At 37.8% G+C, this 26,042-nt stretch overlaps 2 protein-coding genes across 2 annotated transcripts in view; one reads left to right on the top strand and one right to left on the bottom strand.

The window, feature by feature from the left end:
• The window catches only part of Umad1 (UBAP1-MVB12-associated (UMA) domain containing 1), a 168,087-nt gene extending 159,311 nt beyond the window's left edge, over positions 1 to 8,776 (bottom strand). Inside the window, exon 1 of the mRNA XM_052173239.1 lies at positions 8,657 to 8,776. The gene's annotated coding sequence lies outside the window, so the exon portion shown is untranslated. The remainder of the gene's footprint in view (positions 1 to 8,656) is intronic.
• Positions 8,777 to 8,977: 201 nt separating this feature from the next.
• On the top strand, positions 8,978 to 11,987 carry Rpa3 (replication protein A3). The gene is made up of 4 exons (XM_052173240.1): positions 8,978 to 9,139; positions 10,191 to 10,265; positions 11,130 to 11,238; positions 11,684 to 11,987. Exons 1-4 carry the CDS (start codon positions 9,041 to 9,043, stop codon positions 11,764 to 11,766), a joined length of 366 nt encoding a protein of 121 aa, XP_052029200.1. The 5' UTR covers positions 8,978 to 9,040; the 3' UTR covers positions 11,767 to 11,987.
• Positions 11,988 to 26,042: the final 14,055 nt, after the last annotated feature.

Here is a 26,042-nt window from a genome sequence, read left to right as displayed (position 1 = left end):
TCACACGTGCGCACACACCAAGGTGCAGAAGTGGAGCTCAGATGACGTGTGGGAGGTGTTTCTGTCCTTCCACTGTGTGGTACTGGAGATCAAACTGAGGCCAGCAGGCTTGGCAGCAAGCCCCTTGTCTGCTGCACCACTGAGCCACTGTGCAAGTCCCCAAAGCATAACTTTCTTTTGTGAAGCACTGGGAGTGATACAGAGGCTAAAAGATCAAGTTACTCACTTCTGAGAAATTGTAAGTTGCACTTGCAGTTCATCAGCCAGGTCCCAGTTATTCACTAAGAAGATCATTTTCTGCCTTCGTAATCATATTGATCCTTGTAAGTTAATGATTCGACAATTTATTTTTCTGTTTTAGAAAAACTGCAAACACAATTCTATATAAATGCCAAAAGCAACCCTTGTTAGTTGGGCACAAAAAACTATACAGATCATTAGAACAATAATGCCTACTCTATTTAATTGTGCAACTCTGAAAGAAAATCACATTAAAAAAGGATTCCAGACAATTTGAACAGAAAACATTTCTCCATATAGCCAATATCTCAGGTAAATGACCATGTATGGTAATGGAGGAATAAAGCCATCTGTGATAAGTAGCACGCTGGTGACCCAATTAGAACTTAAAACAGAAAAAGCTCTGTAAGCAGAGCACAGACTTGTCTAATTTCAAGTTCAAAGAATTACAAATCAGTCCTCATTTACCAACTCATTTAGAGTCCTTTTATAGTCGAAGCCACAGAAGACACAATTACTGCCTCCAAGAAGCACACAAGGTTAAGGTTTATTAGCCACTAGAATTGAATGACTCAAAGAAATATGTACATTCATCCGACTTCCAGGACTAGACACAGAGCAAGAAGCTTCCAACAACAGAAAGCTGCAGCAGCAGCCCAGTCTCTCCCATCAATAAGATCACAAGATGAGATCTACGCACGCAGGGAAAATGTCGGTCCACAGACTAATAGGAAGAGCATCTGTCTGATGAAAGACATAAGAAATGAAAATGTAGGAAACATCTTATTAAACTCACATGAGTAAAAAAGGTCATGACCTCTTATCTATCTAGGCTGCTAGGAAAAGCTGGGTAAAGCACAACCCAGATGGATTCAGGTACTGAAGTCTCACAATTCCTTCCAAACAAGCAGCTTGGATTTTCTTTCCACATTCACTGTCTCAGTGCACATTACCATCAAGATGCCCCTCAGAGACTTAAGGACAATTTAGCCATTCTAAGAGCAACTTCTGATACTTAAAATTTTTAGAGTTCACAAGGTCTTAGATCCAGTGCTCTACACGCACGATACCAAGGCTTCTAACAATTTTGTGAAACTTTGTTTTTTCTTCTGTTAATACAGAAAAATAGAGATCTAAAGGGTTGAGTAATTTGCCCAAGTCACTTAAGGTAAGACACATCAGAATATAACATAAGCTAGTCTACTTCAAAATCTATGTTCCCCACTCTGTGCCATTTATTCCCCTTTAATAGCCAAGCCTCAGTCATTCTCCCTAGCACAGACCCCTCTATTCCCTATCTCAGGTATGACCCAACCAGCTTCTAGAGGTAGAGTCCATTTTCAGCCCTTACTGCATGTGCACTGACCACTATCTCTCACTACTTCTTAATTCCTGACTTCTGGTTTCTCCCTTCTCCTATTGTCATGGAATTCTGCATACAAGCATCACCAGCATAGATTATAACCACCAACCTGGGTATCTTTCTAATACAGTGGATTCTCAGTAGCCATATTTGTAGTTAATCATTTGGGTGTACCCTTTTACACCATATCTGTTTGGAAGAATATAGTCAAATAACTAATTAGATAAGTGGTAAATTATCTAGAAGATTTTTTTAGAAGTTTTTAAACTTTTTTTAGAAGTTTATATTTCCTCAAGAGCTTGGTGGGATGTAGGTCTTTGTGCACAATAACACAACACAGTTTGGCTACTAAAAGAGTGGTATTGTAAAATGATGGAAGATGATTTGGAGTCTCACAGCTTTCACATTCATGGTTCCTGTTCTTTGTAATGTTAATAACTTTGAACTAATCGAGTCAACTCATAATGTCTTTTATCTCTTCTTTTTTACTTAAATACTTAAGCTGCAAGATGTATACAGTCCAAATGCCTATCAGCGGAAAGATGAATAGACAAAATATGGTACATTCATACAATAGGGTTTTATTAAAGTGAAACGCAACTCTAACACATACTACAACACAAATCTTAAAGATATTGCTAAATAAAATAAGCCTAGGGAAGAGGAAAAAGACTGTATTACTGAACTTGCATAAGACACCTATGAGTAGCTACATTAGTACAGGGGGAAAGTAAAGATGCTAAGGAATGACTGAGTTATGGTCTCAGAATTTGAGTTCTGGAAGATGAAATCTGAAGATGAAAACAGTGGTGGTTATGGTTGCATACCAGTATAAACTTACAGAATACACTGAATTGTAGGGTTAAAAATAGTTAAAAGTTAATCAGTAACTTTTACATTTATATATATATATATATATATATATATAATATGAAAGCATATTTATATATATATGAAAGCAAAATTAGTAAATAAAAAAGTGATGTTCCTTGTATCCAAAGCACATTCATTAGGCTATTCCAACCCATTCTCCACTCCGAACTATCAGGGTTTCTCCTAAAATATTAAACTTGCCATTGTATTCTTCTTTCAACCACCATTAAGCCAATTCTTTTACATCACATCACACTTAAGGAAGACATTCCAAGCTATCATTTCAACTCACTTTTACCCCTTAATACATGTCACTGCTATTATACAGTAAAGCTTTGGTTACTGTATAGTTATATTTGTTATCTTCAGCTACTAGAATTCCATCACAAGCTCTCTTAAGTAACATTCATGAAGTGAAAAAAGCAGGCATATAGTTCTTACTATTAGCCAAAAAATGACACTAGTGTCTGTGTGTGTGTGTGTGTGTGTGTGTGTATATATATATATATATATATATATATATATATTTCTGGTAACATGAAAAATCAGATTCCAGAAAAAAATGTATCTTAGTACAACCTATATAAAAACACTGGGATATGTTAGTACCTTTTTAAAATGCATGGCCAAACCATTAAGGAAATCCTACTGAGACCAGAAAGAAGGAAGGGCTAAAAATCTATGGGGGAATATCCAAGTACTAACAACTAGCATCCTTCTCCTGGCCATACTGATTTCTGATGGATGCAAGCCTGGGTTTTAATGAACCGTGTCCCACAGTGAGCAGGCACAAAGGCGGGGGCCAAACATTGTGCAAGGAAAGAAACAAATCTTTTCTTGAGAAACACAGCCTGAAACCAAACCACAGACATCAACAACAACAAAAAGTTCCATAAAACATGAATCTATAATTTTAAATTTCCAAACAAAAAGATAAAAAGCACCAGAGCAAGAAATTGTCAGCTTACTCAAAAACACAACATCAGACCAAGGACTGTGAGTATCACAAACAGCATATAAAGATCTACCTTAAATCTGAAATGCATGAAGAGTTAAACGTAGGACCAAAGAATGAGAGGTGATCAGAATCTCAGAATAGAATGATTATACCTCATAATAATGGTTATATGTGACAAACCTATAACCAATATTGTGTCAAGTGAGGAAAACTCAAAAAGAATTTCTACAAAAAATAACCATTCAGGAACAAGACAAGGGTATCTACTTTGCTCACTCTCAGGATACTCAACACAGTATGGATTAGCCAGAGAAGCCCATACTCTAGTAAGCAAAAGACACAAATAAGAAAGTTACAAGTAGGAAAGGAAGAAGGAAAACTGCCCATACTTGTTCCTGTTATGACTCTCTAAGAGATCCTGAAGACTCAACCAGGAAACTCTTAGAACTATAAACACATTCAGTAAAGGTCAGGATACAAAATCAACATACAAAAATTATAGCCTTCCTCTATAACAATGACAAGTGTACAAGGAAGGAAACCAGAAAAATACCATTTATAACAGAAAAACAAAGCAACCAACCAACCAGCCAGCCAACCAACCAACTAACCAACCATCCAACCAACCAACCAACCTTGGTCTGAGCCTTACTAATGATGTGGAGGATTTCTATAATGAAAACCTGAGAACAGTGAAAGTGAGGATAGAAGTGTGAATGAAAAGTCCTGAACAGAAGCTGTGTCTGGCTTAAACAAAAACTCCTGGAAGGAGCCTGTGCAGGCAGAGACTGATGAACTTACCGGGACATAAGTACTGTGGGAGATTAGAACTGTATAGAGTAGAGGCTAATTACTTATCTTGGACTTGTGTTAGCCTTCTGGAACAGCCATATCTTGCCCCACTCTGAATCTGAACTAACACCTCATGGTAATAAATAAAAACCTCTTAGAATCTATTATCTTAGCAGAACACTAGCTTCCACCAACCCAAGAGCTAAGAATGTCACCAGACAACATCTTAGGCTTATAAAAAAGCTCCCACATCTTTTTGTAGCCACCAAGGTATTCTAAAGTTGCCTTTAAAGTTGATTTATGTTTTTCATTATTCTGTAAAACTATGAAAACTCTGTGAGACTGCTCCTGTAGTGGAACCTGTAATCAGGAGTGGCTTACATGTGTCCCTGGGCATGATCGCCCATATTGATGCTAGAATAAACTATGTCTTATTCTCTTTCAGAGAAGAACTGTGGTTTTTACAGTCACAGGTGAACTTCACAGGTTCATGAACTAGAGGAATTAATACTGTGAAAATGGTTATCCACCCCAAAAGCAATTTACAGATTCTATGTAATATGTGGGAAAATTCCAGCAGCATTCTTCCCAGAGATGGAAAAGCAATCTTAAAATCCATATATAAGCACAAATGACCCTATACAGCCAAAACCATATGAACAAAAAGAATAGTGCTCCACAACTGATTTCAAGTTACATCACAGATCCATGGTAATGAAAAAGGCATGGTACTTAGACAGAAAGACCCACATAGATCAATGAAATAGCAGATCAAAGCAACTATAGCCATCTGACTGTTAGCAAATATGTCAAAAACTAACACTGGAGAAAAGCTGGCATCTTTACCAAATGGTGGCAGGGAATCTAGGTGTCTACGTGTTGAAGAATGAAACTCAGTCCTTATATCCCACATGACACAAAAAGTCAATGCTAAATAGATCAAGGGCTCAGCACAAGACCTGACACTATGAAAGCACTAAAGGAAAAAGTAGGGAGGTCATTTCAAGATAAAGTCATCATAGAGACTTTCTGAATAGAATTTCTATCACTAAGGACATAAGATCAATAGACAATGAATGGGACTCTTTTGTTTTTTTTTTAATATTTTTATTTTCTATATTCTTTGTTTACATTCCAAATGATTTCCCCTTTCCCGGATCCCCCCTCCCCATATGTCCCATAAACCTTCTTCTCTCCATCATGAATGGGACTCTTAAGGAAAGAAATGCTTTGTATAGTCAAGGAAACTGACAAGTAAATGAAGAGACAGCTACAAAGGAGGAGAAAATCATTGCTAGTTATATATTCAACAGAGAATTAGTATTTAGAATATACAAACAATTCAAGAAAACAACCCAAATCAAAGGGGGCACCTATGGAACTGAACAGAGCATTTCATAAATAAATAAATAAATAAATAAATAAATACTAATGACTAATAAATATTTTTAAAAGTGTTCAACATTATTACAGAAAATGGAAATTAAAATTATCTTGAGATACCATCACACTCCAGTCAAAATGGCTACCACCAAGAAAACACTGGAGAAGATGCCAAGAAAGGTAAATATTTATCTACTGATGGTAGGAATATAAATTATAAATTACTGAAACCACTATTAAGTGTCTTGGATAGCTTTATGTCAACTTGATACAAAGTTACAGTCATCTAAGAGGACAGGATCTTAATTGAAAAAAAAAATCCTCTTTAAGATTGGGCTATAAACAAACCCAAAGAGCATTTTCTTAATAAATACTTGATGTGGGAGGGCCCAGCCCACTGTGTATGGAGCAGCCCTGGACTGATAGTACTGGGTTCTATAAGAAAGCAGGCTGAGCAAGTCATGAGGAGTAAGCCAGTAAGTAAGATTTCTCAATGGCATCTGTATCAGTTCCTACTTCCAGAAGCATGGTCTGAGTGTTTGCCTTGGCATCCAATGGACTATGATTCGGGATGTATAAGCCAAATAAACCTTTTCTGTACAAGTTGGGTTTGGACATAATGTTTTATCATGGTGGCAGAAAAACAAATAAGACTGGAAGTCACTGTACAGGTCTCTTAGAAAGCTGAAAGAAAACTACTATATGATTTGGCCATACCACTCCTGGGCTTATATTTAAAGTACTCAATATTCTATTTTAGAGATGCTCTGAGATCTATGTTCATTGCTGCTGAATTGACAATAGCTAGGAAATGGAATCATCCTGAATGCCCAGCAACTGACGAACAAATACGTATACATATTCACAGTGGAGTTTTATTCAGCTGTATACAAAATAAAATTATGAAATTTACAAGAAAATGAATGGAACTGAAAAATATTATTACAGTGAATGAGGTAACACAGGCCAAGAAAGACAAACACCACATGTTCTTTCTCACACATGGATCCTAGCTTTAAGATTTTAGATTTGTGTGCTTAATCTGTGGTGTCTTTAGAGGTCAGGAAACTAGCAAAGGCCAAAGATGGATATAGAGAATACTGGGGGTGAAAGGCTTAAGTAGAGAAGGGAACAGGGGGTTGGGCTAACTGAGGCTAAGGATGTATAAAGAGGTCGCAGGAAAACCTACTACTTTGTCAGCTAATTGAGAAGTGTAAGCCTGGCGGTGGTGGCGCACACCTCTAATCCCAGCACTCTGGGAGGCAGAGGCAGGCGGATTTCTGAGTTCGAGGCCAGCCTGGTCTACAGAGTGAGTTCCAGGACAGCCAGGGCTATACAGAGAGACCCTGTCTCGAAAAAAATCAAATCCCCCCCCCCCAAAAAAAAGTATAACTGGGGCTGGAGAGAACACTCAGCGGTTAAGAGCACTGACTGTTCTTCCGAAGGTCCTGAGTTCAATTCCCAGCAACCACAAGGTGGCTCACAACCATCTGTAATGACACCCTCTTCTGGTGTGTGTGAAGATAGCTCCAGTGTACTTAATATATAATAAATAAATAAATCTTAAAAAGAAAAAAGAAAAGTGTAACTGGTTTTAAAAGGAATTTAAATGGAGGTAACCATCATGAGAAAAGAATACTTCCCCTAAAGGCATGAGTTACTAAACAAAACTCTCAGGGCTGGAAGGATGTGATACACCTCCCTTGGAGTCATTGAGAAGGATACTCAAAGGCACCCAAACAACACAATTTATTACCACGCTCTAGTTGCCCACCATAACTGGATGGTAAGAACCTATGGCTGAAGGAAGGCTACCATTTGCTTGCAGCACACAGAGAAAGCAGGCTGGAACTGAACAGCTAACTTACTTCTTGCTGGTCAATTTTCACTGAGCTAAAGGGTGTCATGCACCAGGGTAGAAAAAGCAGTGATGTACCCTGAATGCTTCAATACCGACTTGCCAGCACCCAAAGGAAATGCAGCCCACAACTAATGGAATTCATTAAACTTGTTTTAATAACAACAGAATTAAGACTACATAAATGCTGCATAAACACTAGGGAGCGCTAACAAGCATTTAAACAGAGGAGACCGGATTTCAGTCTTAAATAGATGAAACCAGATCTATGCATTTTATTACTTAAGGCGGCAACAGCAGGACTACATTGGAACTCCAATTAGGACCCTGAATTTGAAGGCTAATTAAGTCTGTCGCTTTCTAAAAACCCAGACACTGTTCCACATAATTATGAAACCCAATTCAAATAATGTTCTAATTTCTGCAACCTCTTTTGAAGGTATTTTTATGTGCATTCATTTTGAAATTTCCCAGTACTTGCTGGTGAAATCACTAAAATCAACAGCCACCAGCATTCCTCGAACCAGGTACACATCCGACAATTTTGGAATAAATTGTCTTTCAGACAGTCAACTCAAAGTACTTCGGGGAACGAGATATAATATTACAACCCAACATTAGAGTTAGCTAGGGGCTTACAAAGCCGTCAACCCCTCCTTTGCAGAAAGAGAAAATGTGACGCCAGTGGAGAGACACTAGCTTGGGGGTGACAGCTGGAGAAGCCTGTCATCTCTAGTCCTTGCCGGGGGTCCTCCTCTGCCGGAGCCCCAATGCATGCTCGCACCCAGTAGGTGAGGAAATGGACACCTCCATAGGGCCAAGTCTAGCAAAGGTCTAAGGTAAAGAGAGGGACAGCACCTCTTGCTGCGGGTGAGCAAAGTAGGCAGGTACATTACACAGAGTGCTATAGAAAACGGACCTCGGTCTCCTAGCAACAACCTCCAGAGGGAAGGGATAAAGACTGGTGATGATTCTCTTCAGGTAGAACTCGCTCACAAATAAAAATAAAAATAAACCCCAAGCCCCAGGTTAGGAGGCACCCGCCCCAGCCACGCAAAAGCAGGCAACTGTCATCGCCCTGGCCGCGGCATTCCCGGACCAGGTGTCCGACTCCGCCCCCTACCCCGACGGTGCAGCCCTCCGGAGGAGAGAGGCACGAAGATGCAGACACCTCCCGCAAGAAAGCTACCTGAGACTCCGCAGCAGCCTGCAGCTTGCCACCCGCCACGGTCCTTCAGCTTACTTCCGGGGTCAAGTCGACGTTCGGCCGCTCGGGATCCCGGGTCCCAGGCCTCAGCCCCCGCCCCTCTAAGTCCCGCCTCCACGGCCCGAGGTGTTTCGGCCCCAGCAACTTCCGGAACGCCGCGCGTCACTAGGCAGTAGACCAGTACTTCCGGAAGCATGGAGCCCCACTGCGAGGGAACTAGATGCTCCTGTGGATTTGATTGGTGGGTGTGGAGAGCATGTCCCCTCTGATTGGTGTTCCGGAAATCTGCCCGGGTTGGCGCGGCTGCCTGCCGGGTGTCAATCACATTCTGCTTTCCTGCGGGTTGCGAGTGTTGGCGGCAGAATCATGGTGGACATAATGGAACTCCCCAAAGCGCGCGTCAACGCCAGCATGTTAACACAGTACATCGACCGGCCCGTGTGCTTCGTGGGGAAGCTGGAAAAGGTGCGTGCGGGTTCGGGCGAGAGGACGGGACCGGGGCCACTCGGGAATGGCTGCGGGATGGGGAGCGGAGGTTGGGAGCAGGTAACCTTTAAGCAGCACTGCCCTCCGGCTTGCTGTAGTTTTCACAAGAAGAGCTTTTCCACTGCTAAGCCATTGCAGCTCCATTTTGGTGCTGCTTCTTTTATGTCGCAAAAACTGTTTCGAATGATCTTTTGGTTTCAAGCGCTCCGCGCCCCCATTCTGTATTTACCAGAAAGGTATTTACAAACCTGCACACACACACCCCACTTGTTGTCCTAGTTTTTGTATTAGCCAAACTTAACTGATGAGTCTTCCTTTTTCCCTGTCTTTTGCACCCGTCTCTATTTATGGGCCTGGTTTTTCGACCTTGTAGTCGTTTCTCTATGAAACATTTCTTGGTAGACCCTCCCATATTCTATAGATTCCTTGTATCTAGCTCAGTCTTAGACTGCAGCCTGGTCCTTCCTATAGGTAAGACATAAGCTCAAAGTCCCAGAAATTGAGAACGCCGAGGGAAAGAAAATCATTTGTAAGGACTTATTTGCTAGGTCATTTCATCCACACATTTCCTAAGTGAAAAGAATTTCTGACTGAACAGGTAGGCTGGCTGAGCTGCTCAAACGTCACATGGAGTGGCAGAGCTCAATTTCAAGGGAAGTCGTCCTCAGATCTGCCAACCAGTTTTTTAGATCATCATACTTACATCTCTGAGATGTACTAAATGGAATTGGCAGAATTCCATTAGGTAGTGAAAGCCTCCTTTAGTTTTAGTGTACAGTTGTCAACTTTTGCAAATAAAAGAAACCACACAAAACACTAAGCAAATATTCATTGTTTTCTAGAAATTAAAAATTAACTGGGTTTTCAATAATTAGATCTGGTAATAAGATTATAACTTGAACCAAATAAACTGTCCAAAACCCTAACTTTATATTCAACCAAATGAAACTTCAATGAATCTTTTAAATATTTCATTTCTATAGATTCTGTTTTCTAAATCTATGGTTTTTGTCTTGGTTTCCTTTTTCAGATTCATCCCACTGGAAAAATGTTTATTCTTTCAGATGGAGAAGGAAAAAATGGAACCATTGAATTGATGGAGCCAGTATGTTTAAAGTGATATGCTCATATTTAATTTTTTAGGTTTCTTAATGTTTCTAATTTGGGGGATGGAAAAGTGAAAGTTGCACTTGTATAACTTTAAAAATCATATTCATGCTCTCTTATTTCTAACCTTTAGTGATTCTGAAAGTGTCCCATAAGTATTGATTTGATAGCAATTTTTATTCCTTAAAAAAAAAAAAATCCAAAAAATACATGTGAAAATCTTTTTTTCAAAGTGCTTCTTCCGTAATCACAAGCCTGGCCTTCAAGACTTGGTCCCAGGTGTTCCTCCTGCTTCATGTTAAGTGGCATTGCTAGTTAGTTTTATTTTCTATTTTTATATATCATATATATCAAATATCATATATTTGAAAAACCTATTTATATATATTTTTATAATCTTAAATTTTTAAAAATTTTATGTTTAATGTGCTTAAGATATCTTTGTGATCTTTTTTGAAGACAAATCCATATACTGTTTGGCTACTCGATATAGAACATGTGTTGTAAGATTTATACACAGTTCTTCTCAATGACTTTTTAAACAAATATGTGTTTATAGAAAATCCTCAGTGTCTTTTAGTGATTTTTGCCTTCAACGTAAATGTATAGCTGTATCTTCAGAATTTAAACCACTACTAAAGAAAATGGATTCATGTCATCCTTATCTGTTACAAATGCCAACATTTTTTGAGAAGCTATATTTCTATTGTTATGTTAGTTAAATGTAAAGTTTCTTTTTTCAAAGTAAAATTAGTAAACTGTAAATAAATCTGAAAAAGAAGGAAACCTTATAACAGCTTTCCAAGCTCTTTATCACCTGAAAAGGTAAATATACCCAACTGACATCTTGTTCAACGTTTAGCTTGACGAAGAAATCTCTGGAGTCATAGAAGTAGTTGGGAAAGTCACACCCAAGGCAACCATACTGTGTTCATCTTATATCGTCTTTAAGGAGGATTGTAATCGCTTTGGTAAGTAAAGCATCATAGTATTTAGCAGCCTCATATAAATAGGAGAAAATTTTATTTAATGTTTTTGGTCTTATCCTGGTATATTTTCAATTTCGATAAAATGAGAAGAGACCTTGTAAATTAGTCATTTCTTGCATATAAAGAAAACAGTAAATACCACTAGTTATAGAATTAAAAGGGCTTAAAATATGATAAAATTAATATTTTAGTATATGAATTGGAAGCTAGAACACTATAGTAACACTGAAATTACGACCCCAGCCCCCCCAAAAAAATGATTATGGTTTATCATCTCTCCATTCTTTGGAAGTACCACAGTTAAATAAACATGGACTGTGAAAATAAGTCGACTTCTGAAAAGGAAGTACATAGAAATACTTCAGGTAACAGTTGATAACTGCAGATTCCACTGGAGATTAAGTGTTTGCTTAAATGTTTCTTTCAGATCTTGAACTTTACAATGAAGCTGTGAAAATTATCAATGAGTTTCCTCAGTTTTTTCCTCTAGGGCTTACACAACATGAATGAATTTCTTGAATTTCTTAAGATTGCCATTGAGCTACATTGAAGGCTATTAAAGAAGACTCCTTCAGTTTAAGAGAGAGACTCCTATAATTTCTAATATTTAATTTGCTCTTTTTTATATATTTTTTTGTAAATCTAGTATGGCATTTACAACTAAGTCTTTTTACAAATTTTTAAAAAGTGATACTTCAATATATGGTCTGAATAATAAAATCAAAACATGATGCTGTTGGTCAATTGTTTTCATTTTTCAGTCTCTAACTTGGAGTTTTGGAACTATACGGTTTGGTCTTATATCTACCAAATGGGCCAGCTAGCTATTGCTAATGATATAATTTTCTTTCCATCTGCCATGCTGATTATTCCTTAATAGGTTATTTAGAAAGTGCTTTTTTGGTGAATGAAAATAGCAGGCATATGTCTAATTTGTCAACTTTCTTCATTTTGGATTTTAAAATGGGTATATACCAGTGACAGACAGGTGCTATGTGATCATTGGGTTTGCAGAATCTTGGACTTTTTCTTCATGCCTTTAAACTTGTCATTATTCTTAGTATGAAATTATCACCTACCATTTTTAGGTCCTAAATATTGGAATGTCTCCCACACATCAAACTATTTTGAGAAATTCTGGAGGCTTCAGATATGAAGGAAGTATGTCACTGGAGAGTGCCTTTCAAGGTTCTATCTGGTCTCTGATTCCTTCCTCACTCTACAGTTTCTTGGCCACCATGTTATAATTTCTCTTTTCTCCCATTCCCTGTCATCTATAAGGTACTAAGCCCTCTGAAAGCATGAATGAGCCTTCCTTTTAAATTGTGAATATCAGGTGTTTTGTCACAATAATAAGACAGTTATTTATATACACATACACACAAATGGTACCAGAGAGGTAGGGTGATTACTGTGATAAATCTGTGTGGTTCTTAAATCTTAAGAATGGATTTGGGGCAAGAATTTGCAAGGGTTTGCAGAACTGATTAGAGAAGTCCTAGAACATTGTGAGCAGAGTTTAGTGATATAATGCATAATGGCAGAAACTTGAAAGACCAAAATGCTGATAGAAATAAAGACTGCTCATAAGATTTCAGATAGATTTGAGACTGTTGGGAATTAGACTGGAAAAACATTCTATGAACGGATTTGTCTATGTCCCAAGACTAAGTGAGGTTAAATGCCAAATGAAGACATTAATTTGGAGGAGAAAATGTCTAGATAGATTAAGATTCAGACTGTGATATGTTCATTGCACATCTTTTAGCTGGGTTTACAGTAAGAACTAGAGTAAAAAGTGATGTTGAAAACTGTAGTTTGGCTAGAAGGAAATGTTTCAAGTGGATACACAGAATATACGTAGTTGTTCAGAGCTTAGCACCATGAAAAAGAAAGCAAATGCTTTTCATTGGGATGGTGGGAGAGATACCATTAGGGCATCAAAGAATAAATTGTTGACTCATTGGGAAGGTTTTACATTAAGAAGGGTTATTGCAAGGCACAGCCTTAAGGTGTCTGTGTCTTTCTCTGCCTGTGTTCAACTACCCAGGCACTCTTTATTCAATGCAGAAGTGGCCTGACTGGGCCTGGTTCCTGCCCAATCTGAGAGCAGATCTTAGCATCATCTATACAGTGCTTGTTTTTCAGGCTTGTAAAGCACAAGAGTCGCAGGGCTATTTCTACCTATGTTTCAAGGGAAGGACTGGAAGTTTAGACAATGTTTGAGAGACAGACCCCCTACAGATAGCATCAGTGTGAGCGTGAATCTTAAGCTCTAACTCAAGGGCGTTAGAGATGCCAGAAACAAGCAAGGTGTCTGCAAAGGAAACCTACAGGTTACCAATAGAGCTAACCTAAGAGAGGTCGCATGGGCTTCAGTGGGCAAGGTGTTCAGGGCAGGATTGCCCAGACCTATTAGCACTCTCACATGATACCACGTGCCACAAATGCTGTACCTGGAACTTCAAGAATTTAACTTCTACCATGATGGATTTTGGTCTTTGGTCCTGTTCTTTCTGGCTGTTCTGAAGTTTGTGCTATGGTGCATTGGAAATACACAACCTGTTCTTCATTTTATAGGTTCCCACTACTAAGAGTTTAATCTCTGTGGAAATTTTATTATTTTCAATACTGGTGGCCTAGAGGAGGTGGCATATATGCACTGTAAAATACCCATGACTCTTTGATGCCCACATGCCTAAGGTTATCATTTGAATATGAAATTACCCAACAGGTTCATGTAAGCATTTGATCCCTACTTAGGGCTTTATTTTGGAAAGTTATAGACAAAGCAGATTACTAGGGGCACAGCTTTGAAGTGGATAACCTGGCTTCTGGTCCTCTCCCCTTCATATCTGCTATGATGTGAACAATCTCTCCTCAAGTTCGTGCCACTATGACGACCTGCCTTACCATAGGTCCAAAGACATGGAGCCAAGTGACCATAAGTTGAACTTTCTAAGACCATGAGTCAAAGTCTTGATTTAAGTTGGCAAATATTTTGTTCAGTAGAATTTGGTTATCTTTGAGTTCTCTTCTCTCTCTCTCTCTCTCTCTCTCTCTCTCTCTCTCTCTCTCTCTCTCTCTCTCTCTCTCTCCATTTATTTATTATACGTGAGTACACCGTAGGGCGTCAGATCTCATCATGATGGGTGGTTGTGAGCTACCATGTGGTTGCTAGGATTTGAGCTCAGGACTTTTGGAAGAATAGTCAGTGCTATGAGCCATCTCTCCAGCACATAGTAAAGCTTTTTATTAAGTGAAATATAGTATGAAAGCAAAGATGAACATCATCCATTCTCAGTAAGTTTTGCCTTAAATACTAAAGAAAGTGTCAGTCTCGAGTTTTGTGTTAACCAGTCTGTTGTTATTAGCTGTTGATAGTGTCCTCAAATTGTACTAAGTCAGCTCAGGATCTTGCTTTCTGTTGAGTCTGAGTGCTAATGATTATGGTGCTGTATCTAACCTCTCTCATGTCTGAGCTACTTATTTGGTACATCTTGGTGTCCCATGAGCATAGCATCTGAATGAGTATTGTCTGGACAATTGGTACTTCCTTGACACAAATGCCAGAGTTTTCTTGCAGTGACTTCATTGAAATATTCATAAATTATACAGTTTACCTATTTCAAGCATATAATTGAGTGTTTGTGTGTGTGTGTATATGTGTAGAATTGCTGACTTTACTCAATTTTAGGATGTTTTCCCTGTGCCAAAAGGAAATTCTACAATATTTACATGTTAATTTTTTACTCCTAGTAATTGCTCAGTAAATATTGGCTATAGAATATCAGGGAAGGCAAAGGAGAGCACATTCATTCATTTATAACACAGCACATATCTTTAAAAAACTGTTTATAAAACTAGGAAACATAGGCGATAGCACAAAAACATTGTAAAAATGTCAGCTCTAGAGGTGTAATAGTCTTAAACTTACCGGGACACTGGAAGTTGTACAAGGAATATCAGGATTTAATGTAGGACATGACAAAATTCAGAATGTTTTCCTGTTGGAAGGTAGTTTTGTGCACTGTTTATTCAGATGCTGATTTCTATGCCTAGATGTCTGGTTGCAATCCAGATGTTAGCATAGTCAAGCATCTCTCGTCTCAATGTTATATAAAAATTGTTTTCTATCACCTCTGATTGGTTAATAAAGAGCTGATTTGCCCAATGACTGAACAGGCAGGACTTCCGATCCCAATCGGTACTTCCAAAGAGACCAGAGAGAGGCAAGGAAGAGATGTGGAAAGGCCACGAGGGACTAGGAGAAATGGCCATGAGGACACTCAGCACAGCAAGCCTGAGAGCTAGCATAGTAGGGTTAGAATAGATGAATAGCTATCCAGTCAGTGAGCTTGAAACACTTTAATAACTTAATTAGGTCTCCATGTCATTTTGGGGGGAGCTAAAATGGGCTAGAGCTGACACATATGGTGCGCCAACAGTAAAAGTAATTTGGGGGGCTTTGCCCTGTTTACTCCCAAATAACCTTTTCTGATCTCTTTAGGACCCCCTGGGATTAGATGTACAGCCTTCCCTTTCTCTGCCCAATTATTGGCTGAACCCGCTCTTTATTAACCAATCAGAGGTGATGGAAAACAATTTTTATATAACATGGGACCAGAGAGCCTTGACCATGCCAATATTCAGATCAGATGTCTGGGCATAGAAATCAGCATCTGAATACAGTTATTCTGGATGCAGATCTGCAAGGAAGCAGCTATTGAGATAGTCGGTGAAGGTTACTCTAGTAGGATGCTGGAATAAATATGTCTCAGCATCCTCAAGAGCGAATCTTGTCAGGGCCACTTTAACTTAACTAGTGTATGATTATTTCTCTGTGTGAACATATAAGCTTTCAAAGATAAGATTTATTTCTGCATTAACATATGGAATATGCAGTGTGCACAATTCAGTTAAAGATGATTCTCTGCTCTTTGTTTGAGCAGGTAAGGCATCTGTCTTTCTTCATAAGTTAGTTTGGATTGTATAACCAAACTGTAATAGCAGTTTTCATCCATGCCTTCTGAAAGGATGGCATGATAAGCCCTGAGGATTTTACGACCAACATTTATTGGCTATGCTTAGGTAAGGTTGGAGCCATTTTCATGTCTCAGCCGGTCTGAGCTGTCCCCATGTAGAGGGATCAGCAATATATGTTACCTATTTTATTGATCTTGATTTCTTCCCCTCTATACCCGAGATCTTCAGGGGATGTCTTACCAGGTCAAATCTGATTTTTGTTAATTTGGATGGAATCATAGCTTTTTTCCTGTTGAAACAAAGACAAACCCTCTTCCCCATCACAACATATTTTCTTCCTTCCATTCTGAGGTTATAACATATAATGCTAATCTATTCATAAGTCCTTTAAAAAAATCCAGTGTATTTTAGAAGCGGTATTACCTGTTTCATTGACATTTAAAAAACTGAAAGTCAGTAGAGCATTATTTATTCTATCCCTGGGAGATCCTATATCCCTTTTATTTCTGTATTGATAAAATCCAAAAAATAAGCCTTTGTTTGTTTGTTTGTTTGTTTTACCAGTAAAGGATTATTTCTATATCTCCTTAGTAGCCATCTCATTTAATAAGCTAATAATTATTCTATTAACCGTGGCCCTCCATGTAAATTTTGAGAGCCATCTTTTGTTGTGTCTTGCTATGGACAGTTTAGACAGTCGAAACTTTTGATAACATTTTTATCAGGAATATTCCCTAATTCAGTTTCCAGTTCCTTGGAGCTTCAGTGTTTTTTTACCTGATGAAGATATACACAAAGCTGAAAGCATTTTGTCTCAATTTAAATGTTCTGAGTAATGAACTAGTGCTATTAGTAAACACAGAGAATTTGGAGGTTGTGCTTTTAATATATTAATATGCATTTTCTTACCACAAATACTTGATGTTAAACCATACCGTAATTTCTGAAGATACATACACAATCTGAAATCAGCCCTCTGAAGTCTGTCCAAGATGTCTTATCTTACTAGTTAGTAATTCATTAGTCTGAGGTTTCAAAGAAACCCTCCTGATTATTAGCAGTCAGATATGGTTTTACCTTGTGAAACTTAAATTTGTTTTCTTCCTTTATCTAATTTACCTGGAATTTTATTCTCATCTGTTATGAAGATAAAGACAATCCTAATGCCATCAAGCTGCCTGCTTTTCCTATGAAGATGGTGTAAAACCTAGAGTATCAGTGAAACACATGTTTTGAATTACTTTCTAATAGTGATGCTGGCTTGAGGTAAACCATTTATGTTTCTTATGACCCCATTTAGTCCACAGCATGGGGTCATAAGATACCTAATTAATACCAGAATCGTAGATTCTAAATAAGTTATAATGTAAGATTTTCCTCTAGATTGCAATGATTAAAATTGCAAATAATACTACCTCTGCTTTCAAAGTACAGAATGTTAGCACGGCATTAAGTTGTATAGAAATTAAGTTGTAAAGAAAAGCTCACATCATAAAATTGTTAAGGTAAAAAAAAAATCTTACTTATCAATAGTTCTAAATGAGTAGACAGTTTGCATATCTTGCTACCTAAAACTTTGAAGGTAATCAGCAGTGAGAACTGTGTTGATGGATAATTACTAATTAAAAGTTAATACATTACACTGTTTAGGTGTTAGACACCAATGCTTATTTTTGGTAGATCAACTCCATCAATGTACAAGTCAATTTATGTCAAATTGTGTCAAGTGACAAACTGAAACAGCACTGTATTTCACTGCAACATTTTAATTTTTTTCTTCCCCTTGTGAGAGGCTTTAAATGATAAGAAAACACTGAACCTGATAAGTGAATATATTATTTAAGAGCTACATCTGCCCCTTGAAATTATCAGAGTTTCTTTTAGCAAATTATTTCTTCCATATGTCTCAGAAATGTTATAGTTCAGTTGGCCATGCAGTTGACCTGTTATGAAGGCAGACAGTGGACCATAGATTGCCTCATTTTTGGAATCTCCTTACAAATGACAAAATGTTTTCCAGATGAACATACTGGAGACTTAGAGAAGAAATAAGAGTAATTAGAAGTCATTGCTTCCAAACCAGATTTTTGTGGACTGCTCTTTCAATTGGAAACCAATGACCTAAAAGAATTGGCCCTCTGGGAAGTTTGCTTCACTTATAACAGTACAAATAAATCATGAAAACTGGATGGGATTAAATATGACATTTATACTGTCCTTATTTCCAAAAAATGAGTTTAAAAAGGCTGAGGAAGTCTCTGTCTTTCCTTGTTTTCTCATTATACACTAATAGTGTATAATAGTGACTTTCCTAAACGTAAACTTCAGTTACCAGTGGAGGTAAAATGGGGTGATTTATTGTTGTAGATTTTCACCGGAGCACTCTGTACTAAAACTGGCAGTAACAGCCTACCTTATTCCTTCTTTTTGGTTGTTATTTTTGTCTTTTTGTTTTTGCCTATTCCTTCTTAAAGTAAAATCTCTTTTCAAGAGAACAGGTTCACTGCTGCCATTCCTCTGTTATCTTTCCATGTGACCTAACCTTTGACATATAAAATTATGGATATATTTTAAGCAATCCAGTGAAAATGCATCACAAGAACATACAAGCTTTAAATCTCTGAGATGTATTCAGACAAACATGCAGAACGCTCCTGTTCAGTCCATCGCCCAACTGAAAGCTCTAAGGAAAAGGCGCCCAGGAAAGAGAAGTGTGGGTGATGTGCAAGTATCTGTTATTGCTTAACTGTGGGACACATTTCCTAGGCATGGCCAGGCACAAGCACATGGCATTCGGCTTGCAAAATATCTGAGAGTGGGACCTAGAAACAAGTTCTCTAATGAGTCTCTCTAGAAAGGAGGCTAGGAAATTCCATGGGTTTGAAGAAATACTATTGAAAAGATGTAACAAAATTTAGATTATTGAAAAATACAATGGAGAAATGGGTGATCGAGATGAATGTATTTCAGCTTTTAGCAAATTTTGGGGAGTTAAAATCGAAGCCAATGACATTTAGATCAGCACTGCTGTCTTCTGTGTTCCCTACATATTCTAAATTCAGCTACATGGATCTTGTGATCAAAAGATATGGTTACAAATAGAAATAACCATTGCAAAGCATATCCATGGTGGCACAGAAAAAACCATTTCCCCTCCAGCAGACAAGGAGTGGATTACCTCACTCATGAACCCTTGAATTTAATTTCTTGAAACAGGCTTTCACTGTGTAGCGTAGGCTAGCCTCAAACTTTATTCTCCTGACTCCACATACTGAGTTCTCAATTGTACCTGTAAACCACATCTGGCCTCAATAACATTTCATATCTACATAATCATGCAAATAAAGATCCCATTTATATAGGCTTTAAAATATTAATTATACAGTAATATTTTATAGCAAATTTTCATTTATGCAAGATTATGTACAATATCATTGTTTATACATTTTATAAGTATAATTATAGGAATTGCATAGCTATCCTCTCAAACTGAGACATCAGACTTCCAGTTTTTTAACATCAGCCCCTGATTCTTGTTCAGTGAGGGCCTTGGGCTACTCCCTCTGTTCCTTGCTTCTCAGGACCTCAGTCTTAGATTGAGAACTCAGAGATTTTCAGGTTTGAACTGAATTACTTACCTATATTTTTTAAAAATAATTTTTATTCTTTAAGAATTTTACATAAATCCTCCCAAATCCAGTTTCATCTCCTTATCCCTTCCGCAAAGTCTGTTTCTTTTTTTTTATTTTTTAATTTTAATATCCCATGGAGTTCAATTTGTGTTACTCATATACATCTGGGTGTGGGGCCTTCTACTAGAGCATGGCCAATCTACCAGGGCCACACCCTTAAAGAAAACGGATCAAATAGTCTGACAAATAAAGGAGTTATAGATTTCAATCTAGACTCTAGACCTAATTCTAGTTATACCACCAAGTTAGAACATCTCTCAAGATGATCCTTTAGTTTTCTTCCAATTAATAATTTATTATTTTGCATGTCCTATTATTCAGACTAAATGTGATTGAGTTTAAAGTGGCCAACAGATCAAGTATGTGCTGGTAGCTGCTGTCCAGAATCCTTTGCTGAAGAGGGTTCTGAGGAAGAGCGTGAGTGGTAAGTTATTTGGATTAGGCACAGAGAAGACTCATTGTTCACTCACTCACTACCTGGTCAAGCAGAGCTTGGCCTAACCAGTTCTTCACTTTCTGAAAAGTGTCACTGGAGAATTTACAAACTGAAAGAACTATAGAAACCTCACCCCCACCCCTTATTACCCTAGTGCTTTTTCTCCCTATGACCCCTTCCCATTTCCCAAAATTCAAGAAAAATGCAGCAGCATTCATGCATTAATCAATATTGGGTAAAAATGCCCCCTAGCTAGCAGTCCACAAGCCTTTCCTAGCTGCTTGTTAAAAGGAGCAGAGAACGCTCACAGCACCACTAACTGCTGCTCTGGAAGGAGTCATGAAGCTCACAGCACTACTGACTGCTGCTCTGGAAGGAGTCATGAAGTAAAGGGACGGCTCCACGCCCTGCACAGTCTGCCTTGGCTCTGGGGGCGTAATTGCTTCAGCTGGGTGAATCTTATTCAAAGGTGGGTTAAATGGTTGGTCTGAGAAAATTCACAGTGACAAAGAAGACAAGGAAATACAGGTGCATCGGGCAAACTGGGAGCTGAAGTAAATGAGTAATTTAAATTTAGGAAGGCTGAGAATTCCAGGAACAGAGATGCTAAAATAGAAGCTCTAGGTCCTATTCCCTTTCCTTGTATGTATCATTTACCAAACCCACAAGCTGTCCCTTTTCCTAGGGTTTATAGGCCCACATTTTCTGCCGCCTGCTTTAGAGTGCGACCCACATCACCCTGACAGCTAAATGTTCATATCCTCTCCTTCCAACATCTACTTGCTCAAATACAAGAGTGTATGTGAAGCACTTATCAGTGTGAAATTTGGCAGTTGTATTTTTCACCATACAAGTTGCAGGGTTTCATATATTTGCATGTCATACAACATGACAGTGACTAACAAAGAAAGGAAGGAGGGAGACAAAGAAAGGAAGGAGGGAGGGAGGGAGAGAGGGAGGGAGGGAGGGAGGGAGGGAGAGAGAGAGAGAGAGAGAGAGAGAGAGAGAGAGAGAGAGAGAGAGAGAGAGAGAGAGAGAATATGAAAGAAACTAGACGGTTAATCCTAGCACTTAAGAGGCAGAGGCAGGCAGATTTCTGACTTCAAGGCAAACCTGGTCTACAAAGTGAGTTCCATGACAGCCAGGGCTAAACAGAGAAACCCTGTCTCGGGGGAAAAAAAAAAAAGAATGAAAGAAAGAAAAACAGGTGTAATAGTGCACACCTGCAACCCCAGTACACAGAATGCCGAGGTTGGAGGAATACTGGTCTAAGCAGCAAGAAAGTCCAGAAAAAGAATCAGAAATCTGGAAATGCTCAGTTCTTGAACAAGAACAGTCCTGTTCTTCCTCTCAAATTAAGGTTTTATAATGCTCCCTGAAAACAACAAAACCTCCTTGCCAGCTAAGACAGTGACTAGAAAAGCCCCTTGTTATCTTTAGTGCTATAGTTTGTTTGTTTTGATTTTCCTAACAACTCTGTAGTGGCCTTGGCTCTGGGGAACACATTCAGTAAGGGTGCTGATGATTGAGTTCAACCAAAGCCTCCACTACTCAGTCCAGGAGTGGGGATGACAGACGGCTCATTAACCACCCATCCCAGAGATGCATGTGATCTGGCACAGACAGAGGCCTGTAGGTGACTGCAGTCAAAATGAGAAATGTCAATTGTCAGGCCTCACGCATAAGCGCCATGGAGCTATTTTTAAGCATCCTTGCAGATTAAAATTTTGCTCCTCTTCCCTACAGTTCTGTCACATATGCTTGGCAATTTTGATCTATGAGAGTTCATTTTTCACTCTGTTCAAATGTCTCTACGGGAAGTAAAATATTCAAAGACTAGCATTGACACTCAAAAAGATATTTAGAAATCTCAAAAGTTTCACATGCTGGGAATGGACTCCAAATGAAGAACAGTAAAATAGACAAAGTAAAAGTAATAATTTGTGAGGGAACCATTCTTTCCTGAGAGGATGTTTTATCTCTATAATAAGAATTTTAATCTCAAGGTCTTAAAGGGAAAATAATCATATACTTCATATAATACTGCCTGAAGGCATAAGTAATAGCAAACTTAAAATTATCATTCACCTATTAGGTTAAGAACCTAGAAGTGGCTGTCTCAAATGACTCTAAGAACCCGTGCCAGTTTATTCCCAGTTGTTATCTTTTTAAGATTTATTATGCATGCAGCATTCTGCTTACATATATGCTGGCCAGAGGAGGGCACCAGATCCCATAATAGCTGGCTACCCCCCCCCCCCCCTACACACACACACCCTGTGTTGTTACTGAGAATTGCACTCAGGACCTCTGGAAACGCAGCCAGTGCTCTTAAATTCTGAGCCATCTTTCCAACCCCCTAGTTGTATCTTTCTAATGGAGAATAAGCTTCTCTCTTTGAAGCAGTATTTCAGCATTTATTGGAAGAATACTATATTTTTTTAAAATAATTTAGTCAAGCATTCAATCCTGCATGCAGAAGGCACAGATACTAGATTGTGTGTTCAAGGCAGCCTGGCTACCTGTCTTCCAAAGTGTGGAGGTCATAGGAGCCAATCTGTGTAGTCACAATCTGTGTAGTCACAATCTGTGTGTCACAATCTGTGTAGTCACAAGCTGTGTGTCACAATCTGTGTAGTCACAACCTGTGTAGTCACAATCTGTGTAGTCACAACCTGTGTAGTCACAACCAACCTGTGTAGTCACAACCTGTGTGTCACAATCTGTGTAGTCACAACCTGTGTGTCACAATCTGTGTAGTCACAACCTGTGTAGTCACAATGGAACTTACATGCTGTTATTTATTTTTATCTACACTCTCTTTTCGATGACTGGAAAATCAGATTTAAGACATATTTTTTTTGAAGCATGTCTCTCAAATGTGTAGTTAATATTTATATTCACAAGTGTATACATTTTATGTACAACTAAATTTGTACAAATATAAAGTATTCTTGCCTAATGTGAATTTCCAAATGGATGACAAATAATTTATTAAACTTCAAACACAAGAACTTTGAAATACTCACTTTTTCAAAAAATACTGCTATTATGTTAAAAACATGATTAGATAATTGAAGAATATTATGACATTAGACCGTGGCAGCTTATTGGACACAAAACATGGCCATAACAAAAATGTAGATAAATATGAATTTGGCCATTTGTATTTCAAACTTCTGGGTTTCTTGCATACTAAAATCTGTGTGTGTGTGTGTGTGTGTGTGTGTGTGTGTGTGTGTTAAATATGCATAACTGAACTAATATTTAAATCAGATGCAAGACCAACTTTTTTGTGAATTCATATAAAATATGTTTCACATTTGAGTCATTATTCCCTTCAAACATACTTTCAAATAATTCTGTCTTTGTAGATTTAAGATTCTAACTTAGATTACTCTATCTGAATTTCCAGTTAGGAAATTACATTAAGGCAGCATGCTTTTCATAAATTGCATGACTATGCACTGAATTATTATTGGCATTTCTGGCATTACACAAATTATCCATAATTCTAAAGCATAGCATTTAAAGACATTATCCTATCAACAGTATTAGTAAGGAAACTGCATTTTGGGAGACATTATGGGCAACTATTTCCTTCAATTTATTCCTTCCTTTATTAGAAAATATTTTTAAAATAATTTCAAAAATTCAAAATACAAATGAAAGGAACTGACTTTTTGGCTGGGAAGATGCAAATATTATAAGATCCTCAATCTGTTCAAATGATGGTGTGAATCTAAACACTGATCTGAGTGTATCTGAGTCTGCACTATGTCTGTGACTTTCATTAAACGCATTGCTTCCATAGCAATGATGTCGCCACTGATCATTTAATATGACCTGTGTCCACCAATTAAGGCACACAAATGCTTACTGATTGGTTAGAAGCCTGGACATCTAGGCACAATCAGAATTCACCACTTAGTGTAAACAACTTACTGGAACTGAATTGTGCACGTGCACTTCAGATTGGAGGACAATAATGCAGAGAGCGGATTTCCTGCCACAGCCATAGGACAAAAGAGAAGAGTCAGAATACCCATGAGGCAGATATAGGAGAGAGGACATGAAACAGTTACTACTTACAGACCACTGACTTCAGGACAATTAGAATGTGTCAGTTATGACCATTTCAATGTGTCAAATGGAGAGTGAAGTACAATTTCTAACTACTGCAGTGTTAGTACCAGGGGACACAAAACTGAGGGAAAAAATGCTTTCTGAATAGATTAAACTGTATGTTCTTACTATGAACCACATTTCTTTACCTCATTGGCTAAATTACATTTGGCTGTTTAATGACAGCAATATCTTGTTCGTAGTTAACTTATAAAAGACAATAATGTGTGAAGTTTATTAGCATTCCCTATGTATGTGTTAAGATTTACTGTCACAGTGGACATTTAAGTTCTATGTGTTTACTTTAAAGTGAACTACATCATACAAACATCTGTGCATTTTTCCAGTTAGTAACTCAAATATTTCCATGGAGTCTAAGATGTATTTGCTCACTCATTTGAGGTGCACCATAAATTGTTGTTCTGTGTTTACTCATCTTGTTTCCTTCCCATAGTCATTAAAATGTAGATTTCCCCTTTTAGTAGATGCAGACAGGTGAACACCACCCTATTTTCTCTTTGTATACAGGTGGTACTGAGAGACCTTGTGAACTCAGCCTCATGAACTAAGCACATATCCACAATGACCTACATCCTCTGCTCTTTACCATCTTTTTAATCCATATACTATGTCAGATGTCATAATTTATTTTGCCTAAGAAAAGTAAAAATGTCTCTATACCTGTTACCTCATATACAAAATACCAATAATAATATATCTCTCTCAGAATTATGTGTAAGTTGAATAGAAATTCAATAGGCCAAATACCTGAAATACAGTAGGTACTAACAATAAATATTATTCTTGTTCTTGGATTTAATTAGCTTTACTTGTGTCTTTATCATGACAATTGTTATACAGTCAGCTGACTTTGCAATCTCTCTCTATGTGTGTGTAACTCTGTCGCTGGTTTTGATACAGGGTCTTTCCATGCAGCCTTGGTTAGCTTGGAATGTGGTGTGTTTGCCAGGCTGGCCTCTGCCCCTGACAAAGCCCTGAGGACTAGGAGTAAAGGCACGTGCATGACGCCTAGGTTATACATGTACATATTACTTTCTGTGGTTTGTTTGTAGTAGAGTTATAATTTCTATGATCTGCTAACTGCAACCCCAATTTTACTAAATATTTTAAAAGAATAAAAACATGTTTCTTAAATTCTTCCATTGAACAAATTTAGATAAAATATCTTGTTGAGTTTACAGTCTCAAATGCTAGTGATCTAAGGAATAAAAGAAATAGGGAAATAATTAATTTGAATCTATTTTCATTCCACACACACTGTAAGGCAAGATAAACAGACATCATATAAGCTGTATGGTTGGAATCAAAAGAAATATTAGGAAGCTAATAATGAACAATCTTTAAATGTCACCATACATCATGATTACAAGTCTATATTTACATATTAGAGTTCATATTTATGTCTTATACTATATGCGGTACTTTAAAAAAAATCAAAATATATATCCTAAGAATTTGACATTACTTTGAAACTCATGATAAGAACACAGTAAGGGTAAAAAGAGTATTTTTTTGTTGTTTTTGGG

The sequence above is a fragment of the Apodemus sylvaticus genome, chromosome 2 (genome assembly GCF_947179515.1).
Source record: "Apodemus sylvaticus chromosome 2, mApoSyl1.1, whole genome shotgun sequence".
Lineage (NCBI taxonomy): Eukaryota > Metazoa > Chordata > Mammalia > Rodentia > Muridae > Apodemus > Apodemus sylvaticus.
This window is presented reverse-complemented; position numbering and strand designations above follow the sequence as displayed.